This window comes from Fundulus heteroclitus, chromosome 8 (assembly GCF_011125445.2).
Source record: "Fundulus heteroclitus isolate FHET01 chromosome 8, MU-UCD_Fhet_4.1, whole genome shotgun sequence".
NCBI lineage: Eukaryota > Metazoa > Chordata > Actinopteri > Cyprinodontiformes > Fundulidae > Fundulus > Fundulus heteroclitus.
This window is the reverse complement of record NC_046368.1, coordinates 13,285,428-13,298,855: the sequence shown is the minus strand read 5'-3', so window position 1 is coordinate 13,298,855 and position 13,428 is coordinate 13,285,428. Positions and strand designations below refer to the sequence as shown.

At 41.5% G+C, this 13,428-nt stretch overlaps 1 protein-coding gene across 1 annotated transcript; it reads right to left on the bottom strand.

The window, feature by feature from the left end:
- Positions 1-753: 753 nt before the first annotated feature.
- dusp4 (dual specificity phosphatase 4) lies at positions 754-9,363 on the bottom strand. The gene is made up of 4 exons (XM_012869443.3): positions 8,450-9,363; positions 7,190-7,314; positions 4,087-4,306; positions 754-1,706 (listed from the first exon to the last, which is right to left on the bottom strand). The coding sequence occupies exons 1-4, from the start codon at positions 8,817-8,819 to the stop codon at positions 1,318-1,320; spliced, it is 1,104 nt and encodes a 367-aa protein (XP_012724897.2). The 5' UTR covers positions 8,820-9,363; the 3' UTR covers positions 754-1,317.
- Positions 9,364-13,428: the final 4,065 nt, after the last annotated feature.

Sequence of the window (13,428 nt, the reverse complement as noted above, 5' to 3'; positions counted from 1 at the left end):
GGCACAAACATCTTAAAAAGCCCATCCACTGACACTAACGGTTGTTTTTGTGTGTCCATTGGAAAAAAATTTAAAATAAATTATAGCCACTGTGTTCTTCATTTCAGACTGCTCTAAGAAATAAAACATTACCGAGAAAAAAAAACAAAAAAAAATACCAAGCTGCTGTTTTTGTTTTTTGAGTTTGGGGAAATTAGCTCAGAACATATTTCATCATATGCTTTAAAAAGAATGGTACTTTAAGAAGCTGTCTTCCAGGCAGTTTGATCTAAAACGAGAATCGTTAGCTCACCTTTACTCCAAAATATTGTCATTCTTCAATGAACCCATTCAACAAACAAATCCTTTTCCCACAAATTTCAGCCCTTTTTGCCAAATAATAATAATAATAATATTTAGATTTGATGGAGAAGGGCTTTGTGGTGTCGGGTGTTTCCCTGGTTCATTTACAAGGGGCCCCAGCCTTTTTATTTGGCATCTTGATCTATTTATTTTTAGCCTCTTCATTGAGGAGAAGACGAAGAGCAGAGAAGAAAAAGAGGGAGGGAGGGGGGGGGGGGGGGGACAGGCCTAAGATGAGAGGCAGAGATGAGAGGATGAGGAGGAGGGAGGAAGCATAAAAAGGATGAAAAGGGAGATGAGAGGAGAGGAAGAGGACGTGTGAAGGGCAGGAAGCTCCGGTCGGATCCCCGGCATAACACCTGTCACTGAAGAGGCTCCTGCTTTCTGTCACCCTCATTTTTTCCCTCCCTCTTTTCTTCTCCGTCCACCTCCTTTGTTCGGCGACAGGAGGGACACCCGAGGAGGAAAGAGGGAGCGCTTAAAATCCCCCCCCCCCACCCTTCCTTCCTGTGTCCATCTCCTCTCCTAAAGACCTCGTCTCCATAGAAACAAGCTATCTTCATACTGAGCTTATTCAGTCGGCAGGCATGAACGCGTGCGTGGGAGCGAGGGGAAGATAGGGTTTTTTTTTTTTTTTGCAGCCGCTCGGGCCTCGACGTGTCCGGGTTTCTGCGTGCGTCAGCGGTGCGTCTCTGTGCACGTTGGAAGAAAAGCGTGTCTTTGAGTCGATGTCAGTCCAACACTCCGCGTGAACAAGAAACAAGTCTACAAAAGACGTTTTCATTTTTGGTCAACTGGAATAAATGTCTTGTGAAAACTGACGGAGCGTTGGCTGGTGTGTTTAAAAAAAAAGAAAAAAGAAAAAGTCCTTTTCAGGCACCGCGACGCTTCTCGCTTCCGAGTCATTGGAAGTACGGACATACTGCAGAGGTCAGCCAAGTTTGCTCTCACTTTTAGTCAGGGTAAGGCTGTCCATTAGCAGCCGGGGGAGGTCGTGATGGGGCTGTGGTGCAGGTAGGCCGGGTTCACCACCGACACGGGGAAGTTGAAGATGAACGGCGACGTGGGAGTGGCAGTCGTCGAACCGGTGGCCACGGTCGACTTGGGTCCAAGCAGCGGGCTCGCCGTGGCCGCCGCCTCAGCGGCGCAGGAGGTGGCGAGGACCTGGGACTCGAACTGCAGCAGCTGGCCCATGAAGCTGAAGTTGGGGGAGATGATGCTGCGGCGGCGGCGCACAAACTCGAACGCTTCGTCCAGACGCACCCGTTTCCTCTTCATCAGGTACGCCAGGCAAATGGTGGCGGAGCGGGAGATGCCCGCTTGACAGTGGACCAGCACTCGTCCGCTTGAGTCCCGTACTGAATCTGAGAAAACAGAGAGGGATCACGGTTCAGTGGAGTCCACTAACAACAAAAGCAAAACAATCAAATCTCCAGCTAAAACATATATTCATTAAAGCTCCAACACATCTGATATACAAAATACATTGCTTTGGAAAAGTAGCCCACTTACAGAAATCGTCTTATTTTGTTTTTTTCCCCTTCATTCTTAATTAAACCATTCTTAAGTCTACCAACATTAATCAGATTTTTTTTTTTTTTATCAGGCAAACCAGAATAAAAAAATAATAAAGGAGAAAAGCTATCCAAATTAACCTAGTCCTGTGTAAATAAAATCTAGCCACTTGTTAACTATAATAATAAAATGTGATTAACCATCCATATTTTTTGTTCAATTTCACCAGCTATATCCCAGGCTGCCTCCCTGCCTGATATATTAAATGTATTAATCTAAGGTGAAATGCTGGTCGGGCTGGATTTTAAGCTTGTTAGAATGCTTTTAGCATCTTTTATTTTTTCTAGTTGTAAGAATTTGGAGATCATTTAAACTGGTCTAACCTAAGATAAATTACTCTTTGCTTAGTACCTTTTAACCCATGTTAAAATAGTAGTAAGATAGATTACAAACTGCAAGTTTTACGGAACATGCTAGTTGGCTGTTATTTGTCTCTAAAATTAAACATGTTACTGATCTAAGTGTCTTTGTGCGCATTTTATTGTTTAACATGTAATATATGACATCAAGCAGAAAAAAAAAACAAGCATAGGGTGATGGGCTAGCTGAGCCTCGTCATTAGGCGCTTGTTAGCATGCTTTTAGCAGGCATTGCTGGTTTGTTGTTGTAATTGCACTTTGAAATTTAACGAAACTGAGGTGATCATTAATGGTCACAAGTCAAATGTTTTGCGATCTGTGTTTAAATTTTATTCCTTATCATCTTAAAATTGTTACGTTTAGGAGATGTAAACAAGTTAGCCAACTAGCTAAGTGTTGCTATACTATTGCTAACTCCTATTTTGGCTGAAAAAAGCACGAGTCTGTGGTCTGTTTAATGTGTTCAGCGTTCAGTTAGCTGTGCTGCTTCAGCATAGCAAGCGAGAAAGTGAGCTGCAGTAATTGCTCTTTAATATGTGATGCTCTACCAAGTTTAATATGTGATGTTCTACCAAATACCACAATTTAAGATGACACTTATCTCAACAACCGGGTTATTCGTCTAATTTCTTTGCTTTTTCAATAAATATGCCCACTGATTAAAATACTAAGTAAACACTTAGCATTTAAAAAATTTAATTAAAAGTAATGTTATGCTTTGAAACCTATACATTTTAACTAATTATCACCCCTTATGCATAGTTTTTACACCCAGCAAGTATCTTTTCACACCAGATGTACAGTGACGCCTCACACAAAACTGCTTTCGGTTTTCTCTCCTACGCACATTCGTGCGTCTCTGTGTTCTCAAACTGATAACTAACCTCAAAGTGAGAATGCAGCAAATCACATTTACAGTAAGTGAAACACACACACACACAAGTGAAACATTTGAATCATCTACACCTCTTTTCACACATCCTCCTCTGGCCTATTTATGGCACCGTCTCAGTGTGCATACATGCTCTGACTTTGTCAGGAGGAACAACCTGATTTAGGTAATACTGTAGTTTGATTACAGCATTTACAGTCTCTATTTCCTATTTTGAATTTTCTCCAAACGATTGAATGTATTTGCAGGCAAATTAGACACAAGTCAGATTGCTGTTGAAATTCACCCGTCTCTAATATTTTTCCCTCATCTCTCCCTTTAGCAAACACACTCTCACAGATGGATTCAAAGCTAACTCCAGCGCAGCGTCTGTTCACTTGGTAATGTGGAATGAGTCAGAAACCGGTCCCACAGCAGCTAACTGTGACGCATACCAGCAACCTTCACCTGCACACACACATATACATCCGAGCAGACGCTAACACACACACTCATAGCGCACACTGTCTCAGTACTCGGTGCAGATATGCAAAAATATAGCACACTTGACTGCGTACATAATGCACTCAAAAAAAAAAAAAAAAGAGTCTTACAAGGGAATTATTGAATGGAGCGCTTCAACATTCAATTTTATCTCTCAAAGGGTATATTTGAATACTAACATTTGACAAGTGGAATGACAAATGTTCAGTTGATTAAAAAAATTTGTATTTTATCGTTCCTTTTGATTTAAAAAAAAATTATCTATATTACCGAAATTCCTTCATTTGCCTGAAGTCAAAATTTCAGAGTTCCCTTTTTATTCAGTCTGGATCGACGGAAGGATGGAATCCAGACACAATAAAGCAGAAAACCCATTGCAATCCTAAAAAGGTCATCTGCCGTATTATGCAAGCACACCTCTGTTCAGACACTGACCTATAAACTCAATGGCCTCCAGGAACCAGGAGCTGATGTCCTCTTTGTGGTTGTCCTCCACCGGGATGCACTTGTACTGGTAGGTCCCCTCAAAGTGGTTGGGACAGTCGGCCGACACATTCAGCAAGGCGGAGATACCGATGCTGTCCAGGACATCCTTCTTGGAGGCGTGAAGGGCGCTGCCGAGGTATAGGAACGGGAGGATCTCAACGGGACCGCCCTGGAGACACCGACATATGAGAGATTTTTTATGAAGAACAGTCACTTATTAAGCAATACATAACTTATTTAGGAGAGAATGGAAGTAGGATAACGGAGCATTCACTGTCTCAGGGAGCCACAGAGGCCCAGTAACTTGACATTGGCTCAATTTTCTTAATGGCATTGGCAACACTTCATATCTGACCGGAGTAGGTTTATTATCTGGGTGAGAAACACGGTCGGACCGTTTTGGTTGTATGTTTATGACTAATCACCTGATTAACCAGTTAATTCAGCTGAAATACCGTCGTGTTTTCACAGCGTTTAGTTGCTCTGAGCAGAGCGTGTTTGCAGCTGGTCCTGTGTAAGCAAAAGCCCATCTTTGCCTTCTACGGTGCCCAGGCAGGGAGCTAAAGTACCGAGGTTATTAATATTTATGAAGCTTCCTAGAGAATGGAAAAGCTCTGCAGCAGCGTCGGGCTTGTGTTGGCTTTGAGTCGGGTGAAAAAAATACGACCTGTTGATTAAATATTGAATTTTGAAAAAAAATATTCCCTGATCTAGTCTTGAGTTTTATTTCTGAAACCCGTCTTAACGCGTTATCTAACGTGCGTTGAGCTGGAGTGCCACCCTCTGACTGGATCTGAGAGGTCAACCAGTCAGCAGCGGTCCATACCGGCAGTGCAGCCTATTGACAAAAAGCTCTGTCTGTTTATGTCACCGCCGCTGACGAATTTGGTACTGACACGGACTCAGGAAATGATCGATACAGCTAAGAGATGCGGAGCGAGGAGGGGTGAAGTGGGCTGCATCGCTCTCGGCCAGTCTCTCCATCATATCCATGCTGCTGCAGGAAGTTGCAGCTTTCTCATAAATACATTTTCTTTCGTTTTTTTCTTTTTTTAAAATGCACCTGACAGGATGTGCAGAGAGACAACAAAGTGATTTTTTTTTTTTTTAGGAGAACACAGACATGCACACAGAGGCTGGGTTGTCTGAGTCTCTTTGCCCTCGTGAATTCCAGGGGAATTAAACCCAAAGCGCATGTGACTGTGAGAGTTGCGTAAAATCCGCCAGCTCAAACAAACAGATGACTGTCCAACAAAAAAAACAAAAAAAAAAAACAAGGCCAGCTAGGTCACAGGAAGTGATCGAGAGCGGAATCGATGCCGAACTCTGACTTTCAGCCACCCTATTCGGTCACTTATTTTAAGCATGTTAATCAATCTAAAGCGGCCTCAAAACTGGCAAAGATACGCAAGTCAGTAACGTTTAATGCATGAGACCATGAATAAAGCTAATAACATGCTGTGTTTACACTCATGTCTTAACCCGGGCATGGGCCTGTATGAGACCCTCAATCTATAATTACCTTAACTAGCAGTACAGCAGAAACGCAATGATGATTTAGACTGCTTTTAAACTAATGTGAGACTTTTTATACCAGGTATAATAAAGTAATACTTGCCATTTATTTATTGACATATAGATTTGTGTATTCAACCAAAATAGACTGTAAAAAAAATTTAGCAGAAGATTTGAAGTGCTTATTTTTGTAATATGATCCCTTTTTTTTATTCTGCTCGTATTACAGCAACACTAGGATTACCACTGACAGCTGACTCAAAGGTTTCGAAAGCTATCCTAAATTTCAACACTGCACCTGCCTGAAAGTGTTTAAAAAATTGACAAATTTCTCTTCCTTCTAAGCAAATGGAAAAGTGTGATAGCCTTTTTTTAGCCAACTGACAGGCAGTGCACAGCAAGAGACAGGGGGAGGAGAGGGCTGTGTTATTGTGTCCAAACTCAGCCGCTAACAGGGGAGTTTCTCTGGTTTTTTAAAAAAAAACATACAAATTAAAAAAGAAATCACTCGAAATTCAACATTTTAAAGAAATGCCAGAGAAGGCACCAGAACGGCAAGAGCTGCTCCTCCCAACATACTCCTACACACTGTGGATCAGCTGGCTAAAAGAAGACTACTGCACTTTTCTCTTGCTTTCATTAAAGACTTTATCAATATTTCCGGTCACAAAAAAAAAAAGAAGAAAAAAAAAACAGTCATGGGATGTAAACTAATGGAGCTCAACCCATCACTCTTATGAAGGTCACAAGTAAACTACAAAGGCCACGTCTGTTTAGCAGCTGAATGCAGGCTCTACCAGAGTAAATACCACGGTTAGTCCATGAAGAGCAGAAACGCAAAAAGGACAACATATATATATATATATATATATATATATATATATATATATATATATATATATATATAATGTTTTCATTAGGTTATTGTACTATATATATATATATATATATATATATATATATTGTACAATAACCTAATGAAAACTACTATTACATTTCCCAAGTGTTTACTCTATGGCTTGATTTGTAGAGCACATTTCAAACAGACAAGTGAAACCCAAAGTGCTTTTCAGAGGTTACAAATAAATAAGCGCCAAAAACCATAATAAGAAAGACATTAAGTAAATAAAGAGGGTGTGGAACTGTACAAATGTATAATTAAAGGACTTGTAATTGTAAAAGAAAATACAGTACAGCCAAATCGATAAGAATATACACATTCAAATAGGTAACACCTAAAATGGAAATTAAGTAATAAAGCCTAAAGTTATCATTAAATAATCGTTCAACTAAAAGCCAAATTAATAAGGTAGGCTTTTAGTTTTATTCAGACTAATCAATATGGAAGTAGGAATCATTGTTTTGTTTTCAGTAACGTACTTTAGACTATGCTATACATTTCTGAATTTTAAATGTTTGTGAATACCACAGTGAGCTGAATCAATGCCTTACGATGCTCAGGCTTGTCGGGGAGGGCTGCTTTAACGTGTTTACTTTAATGCAGGAAACATTTTCTGGCAGAGGGTGACAGTCTTACCTGATCGTTGTGTGGCGTCCCACACGATGAGCAGGAGTCCATGCTGGACTGGCTGGCGAGGGACGGCAAGGACTTGTTTTTTAAGCAAAACTCGGGGTACTCTGTGAAAAATCGGTCATATCCACCTAAGAAACAAAACAAAAAATATGACGATTAACGACGTATGATCAACCACATGAAATACATACAGGGAGAATCAAGAAGAGCAAACTAAATCTGAAGCTGGGAATGCAATCATGGTCCAGCTCATTTAAAACACTTCATTCAAAAGGAAATATCCAACTGCTGCTCGTGTCAAACTGCATCCACTGTTGTGGTAAATGGACTGAATTTATATGTCGCTATTCTAGCCATACTGACCAAAACGCTTTACACTGGAGCCTAGTTCACTCAATCGCACAGGCATTCATACATCGGTGAGCAGCTCGGGGTTAGGTGCCTTGCCCAGGGGCACATCGACATGTGACAGGAGGAAGCTGGAGTCGAACCGACAACTTTCGGATCGCTCTCTCCCCACTGGGCCACAGTCGACCATATGTGTCACGTTTACCAGCCGCTCGTATTCTTGTGCTTCACGCCGTCTGCATCAGTAGGATGCAGGCACACAGATGCACAAATCGGGGTTAAAAAAAAGAGGGGGGGGGGGGGGTGGATTCGCCTCTGTTTGCAGCAGCTTCTGCTGCCAGAATATACAGATAACCTGACTTTTTCTATTTTGCCTTCTTTTCTTTATTATTCATTTCAGCTTATTCCTTTCCACACCCCACAGAGGACTCCTTGTGAAATGATCCTGGTTGTGCACCGTGTCTCTGTGGTTTTCATGAGGCTTCGACGCATCAGCATTACCTCATCCACTAAGCTATAAGTGCGTTTGTTTCAATACATTCTATATCTTCATATATATATATATATATATATATATATATATATATATATATATATATATATATATATATATATATATATATATATATGCTGTTGTTATATTGGAATTGTATTATGTATATTTATATGATGCATTTTAGAAGAAAAATAAAAATGGCCAACTTAGAATGTTTTTCTAAGCTAGGTGTATCTTTAAACATGCAGATTTCATATCCTCCAATATTATATTAAACATGAATAGACTATAAATATCGCATAATTGCTTTAAAATATGAAATTATTGTATTAGAATTTTATTTTTGGTGATCTAGTTCCACGTGAATGAGTAAAAGTGGTCTAAATGAGAGCTTTTAAAAAAATAAAAAGAAGATTTACCTTTGAGCAGGTATACAAGTGTTCCCTGGGAGTCCCTGAACAGCGCGTTCAGCACCAGGGTCACGGTGCTGTCCTCCTTCACCGAGTCCGAGTCCGGCGTCCTCTCGTCGTACAGCACCACGGCGGAGTACATCCCGGAGCGCAGGCGGCCCCGCACCTCCTCGTCCCCGGCCAGGACCTGGTCCAGGCTCAGCACGGAGCCCTTCGCCCTCCTCCGGACGATGGTGTTGCAGCGCGCGTTGACGGCGCCGCGGATGTGGCCGGCGCTGAACGCCAGGAAGGAGCGGCAGTCCAGCAGCAGGAAGCGGCCGCCGTCGTCCTTCAGGAGCCGCTTCAGCACCGTGCAGTCCATCTCGCAAAGGTCTTCCATCGCACCGCGACGCAGGTTCGGTGTGTTGTAAGCGAATGGGGTTCTCTGGGGGTCTATCCCGTTGCCTTCCTCCACCAGAAGCAGCAGCAGAAAGCGCACACGGATCCTGCGGTGGATTCCCCCTCCTCTCTTCTATGCGCGCATCATGGCATCCATTCAGCTTCTTGTTCTGTCTCCTTCCTCCTCTCGGTGTGTGTCTATCCTAAGAACTCTTCTTTCTTGTTTTTCTTTTTTCTTTTTTTTTTTTTATGAATGGGTCCAACGCGTCACGGCGGAGGTGACGTCAACCAGCAAGAGCCAATCACAGATTTCCCGTTTATTAATTGAAAAAAAAGAGAGAGAGGAGAGAGAGAAAAAGACATCAATGAAAGTGAAGGCGACAATGAAACACCAGAAATCTACAGCTCATAAAATCTTTAGGAGAAAACAACAACAACAACAACGACACAGAATGGAAATCAGCTGAAAAGTTTTATTTATTTATATCCCAAATTTCAAAACAACTCAATTCAAGATAATTTTTATTGCCACATCAGACTGACATTTAATTCTATGCTTTATTGTGGCCAAAAATAATTTATTGTGGCCATATTTGTCACATTACACCCTCAGACGTCAATGTATTTTATTTAGATTTAACGTGCTGGACCAAACCAAGTAGTGAACTGGGACAACGGAGGGGGAGAAAAACTTCACTTTGACATTTTTATTTGGATTTTCTATAAATAAACATCTAAAAGGTGCACCATGCCCTTGTGTTCAGCCCACCTAAATCAATATTTGTAGTACACAGATTATGCCTCCATCAGCTCTGCCCATCTAGAATTTTATATTTATTTAATTTTTTTTCTCCTGTTTGCAAAGTAGTTAAATAACAGTCAGTTTGGATTTAGGGCCTCTGTGAACAATAGTTTTCAGTTCTTGCCTCTCAGTTGGATTTAGGTCTAGACTTTGACTGGGCCATTTGAACAGATGAACATGGTATATTGACCAGTCCAATGTGCTTCAGGTATTTAGGGTTGTTGTGCTGCGAGAAGGTGAACCGTCACCCTCATCTGAAAACCTTGCAGCCTTTAACAGATTTTTTATTTGTTTTCCCAGGATTACCCTTAATTTAGTTCCCTACGTCTTCCTGTCTAACAACATGATGCCCCCCCACCAACATGTTTCAGCATTGGGATGGTGCGTTTAGGGTCCGGCACCAGCTCTGTGCTGCATAAAGCATTTTGCATGTAGGTCAAAAAGTTTATTTTCTAATGCTCCCCCTTTTTAAAGTTGTTTACATCTTAAGACAAAGGTGAGCGCTGACACGGATAAAATGTCTCACTGCCTCGTGACTTGTGATTTACTTCGTTTGTGAAAACAAAACATGGGAATCTTTAGTTTGATCAAAATTATCCTGGTTGGGTTTGGAGTCACAGAAAGGCGGCAACTGAAAGAGGAGCCTCCAGAATTCACCATATTACTGGCCTGGAAAGCTGCTTAATAATCTCGGATTAACTCTGATTTTATCTTTTATCTTTCCACTGTGTCCCTTGGTCGCCATAATGGTGTTTTTCAGAAACAGTACCAAAAAGCCAGTAAAACAGGTGCATTTTTATTTATCTTAATAGTGTTATTTAAGGTTTGTGGTCTTAATCTGACAAAATGAGATGAAGTTTGAGTTATAAGTACTTGTAGCTCTTTCCACAAGCAAAAAACAAACAAATATTTCATAAGTAGACATGGCAGCCTCACCCTCCTTCCTCCTCTATGTACAGGCTGGTGTTGGTACAGCAGTAGAGCTAGATGGAGCAGGAAGTTAGAATAGTAGTGGTTTCAAAACTTCCAATGAGCCACTGCCTTTAAAGTCGTGGGATGGTTTATGTTCATCTGTTATTTATCATAAACAACATGAAAATCAGCGTGTTTGTGATATTTCTGAAGATGTGTTTTTTTACCTAATGGCCATTATGAGAAAAATGAGTCTAGCTGTCAGTTATACACTTTCTGTCTTAACAGGTGGGCAGGGTGGTTCAGACAAAACCAACTTTATATCACAAGAAACATTCATAAGGAGTAAGATACTCTGACATGCGCTGTACAATTAATTCAGACATATCTTACTGTACTTGGAAATAAAACTTCAGCGTTATGTTTCCATGTTGCAAGAGGTTGAGAATATAAAGTCATTTCAACTTAAGTCAGGGTTAGAATAACCATGCAGATCGTTACGCCGGCGTGGCTTCGCTCTCGCTTTTCTTCCATTGATCAACGTTTTGTCTAATGTCTAAAACCTGAAACTCACCTATAAAACCACCTCCGGTTGTTTCTGGCGCTACGGTACCGCAGGTGGGAGTGCTTACGTCCCTCCCTGCACGCATGTGTGTGTGTGTGTGTGTGTGTGTGTGTGTGTGTGTGCATGAGTCTGGGCGCACATCTGCGTGTGTGTGTGGGTGTGTAATCCTACAAGCGGATGCAATTTGCATCTCCCATCACACAAGCCTCAAAGCGTGCTCAGGTATTTGCATGTTGATCTCATTGCCATGGTTACCGGGGACAGAGAGCAGCGCGGCGGCGGCGGATGACAGGAAGAGGAATCAGACGGAAACAGACTGAAAGCAAAACAAGCTCAACCTGGAAGAGACCGGGGGGAGGGGGTGGGGGGGTTTAGAATATGCTGAATTTATGGTTTAGATGCAAGATACAAATCTCAGAAGCCTTCATACGTTAACAATCTAACTGACTTTGAGATACTTTCACAGATAGACTTTATGTAAGCACTTGTTTCCATGGCAAATTCTCCCTGTTTAAAGTGTGTCGTGTTTTACTGTCAGATGTTGTCTCAGTTAAATGGATAATGTGGCAACAAGTCACAGCTCAGAAACATATCAACACATTTAGAGGTACTTTTGAACTCTTATTTTGGTAAAACCTCAACATTGCGAGTTTTTCTACCCGATTAGATAATCCTGATCAGATTTGTTTATAATGAGGTTCTAGATGTTCTGTCAGATAACGTCAGAGAACGTGCTGCCACAGGAAGGTCACAGCTGAATCTAGTGCTCCTTGACATCCGGTGATCTTGAGTAGCTCTCTAACCTGTAAATTACTCGAGGGATGAACCGGTGTTGAGTTTATACATAAAAATGTCGCCTGCAGCTTGAGACAAGGACACAGAGCTCGTTTTCTTTGACAAGTTTATGAAAAACACAAAGCGACACAATTTGGCAGATTTAAAACTGCAGTTCTACTCCGACAAGATAATTTACAACGAGCTTTCAGCTGGAAACTTAGGACACAGTAGATGATCGTCTGAACAATCATGCAGGCTGGACTTTGTCCTTGTTTCTTAAAGGCATGAGCTTCAGACACTGTCCCCCTGCTCAACAGGCTGAACTACTGGGTGGGGTTACTGGGGGTAGGGTTAGAGTTGTTGTCTTCATATTTGTCTGATCAAACTCTCTCTGTGGTTATTTTGGGGTAAAGGCCTACAGAGTAACACAAGGTTCAATGTAAAAAAAAAAAAAAAAAACTGCACTCATCTGTTGAAAACTAAGGCTTTTGTAATGTAAAACAATGGAAGTTAAATAATTTCTAAAGGTTTTTCACCCTTGATGTCCCGTATGTCTTGTGTTATTGAAAAAAAAAAACATTAGAGAGGAAAAAAGGGCGGAAATGGTAACAACCTGGTGCCAAAATTATACAAGACCTTAAACTAATACTTTGTCAAAGCATTTTTTGATTTGATTTCAGCGCTTGATTGACTTATAACTTTTACTCCGTACCAACGATGCCCTAAAACTCTGGAATATATACAGTAACAAGTGGAAGAACATCACATTACCTCACATCTGGGATTGTGGTAATGTTGACTAGTGAGACGGTTTACTCAGATTTTTCCTCAGTTTGTAATTTTCTGTTTCTTAAAATGTACCCAAGCGATTGTGTGTGTTTTTTTCTCTTATTAATTTATTTTCCAAGTAAAAAAAAACAACAACAATACAGGGAAAAGATGACCACACAGAGACAGGAGACACGGTGAGGTGAAGAGGCACGGTGCAGAGACAGAGGCTGGAGTGAAGGAGAGCCGATGACCCAAATCTGACAGAATCTAAACATAAAAGAAATGAAATGACTTCCTCCGCTGGACTGCAGGTATTAACGCATCACATGTACCCCATGCTGCATTACTACCAACCCCTAAACAATGTCTGGAAACAGGATGGCGCTGCTGCCGTAGCAACAACGAAGAAGTGAGGGAGGGTGGAGAGACGAGGGAGGTGGGGTGGTGCGGGGATTGGCCGGAAAGAGAGTCTGCGGTGATGTCATCCCCTCTCTCCGCTCTCCCGTGTCCGTCCATTCATCCCCTCCCATCACACCCCTCGTCTGCACTCCGTCATCCGTCAATACAGTGGACGAGAGGGAGAGGATGGGGTAAACAGCTATCATCCTCCTCCCTTTTGTTTGCTCCATTTTGATCCTCCCGGTAAATAACAGAACACAGCTTTAAATGCAACTGAAAGGCCAAGCAGCCTCCTGAGTTCTTCTCACGGTACGCGCAACGGTCAACGTGACCTTGAAGCAGACGCAAGGGATTTAAAAAAAAATAAAAAATAAAACAAATAAG

Bases quoted from the DNA above. Each gene is read 5' to 3' on its own strand.
- dusp4 (XM_012869443.3), bottom strand. From the start codon at position 8,819: ATGGAAGACCTTTGCGAGATGGACTGCACGGTGCTGAAGCGGCTCCTG. The intron at 4,307-7,189 runs GTAAGACTGTCA...CGGTGTCTCCAG, and splicing joins GGACGCCACACAACGATCAG to GGCGGTCCCGTTGAGATCCT. The intron at 1,707-4,086 runs GTCAGTGTCTGA...CTGTTTTCTCAG, and splicing joins GGAGGCCATTGAGTTTATAG to ATTCAGTACGGGACTCAAGC.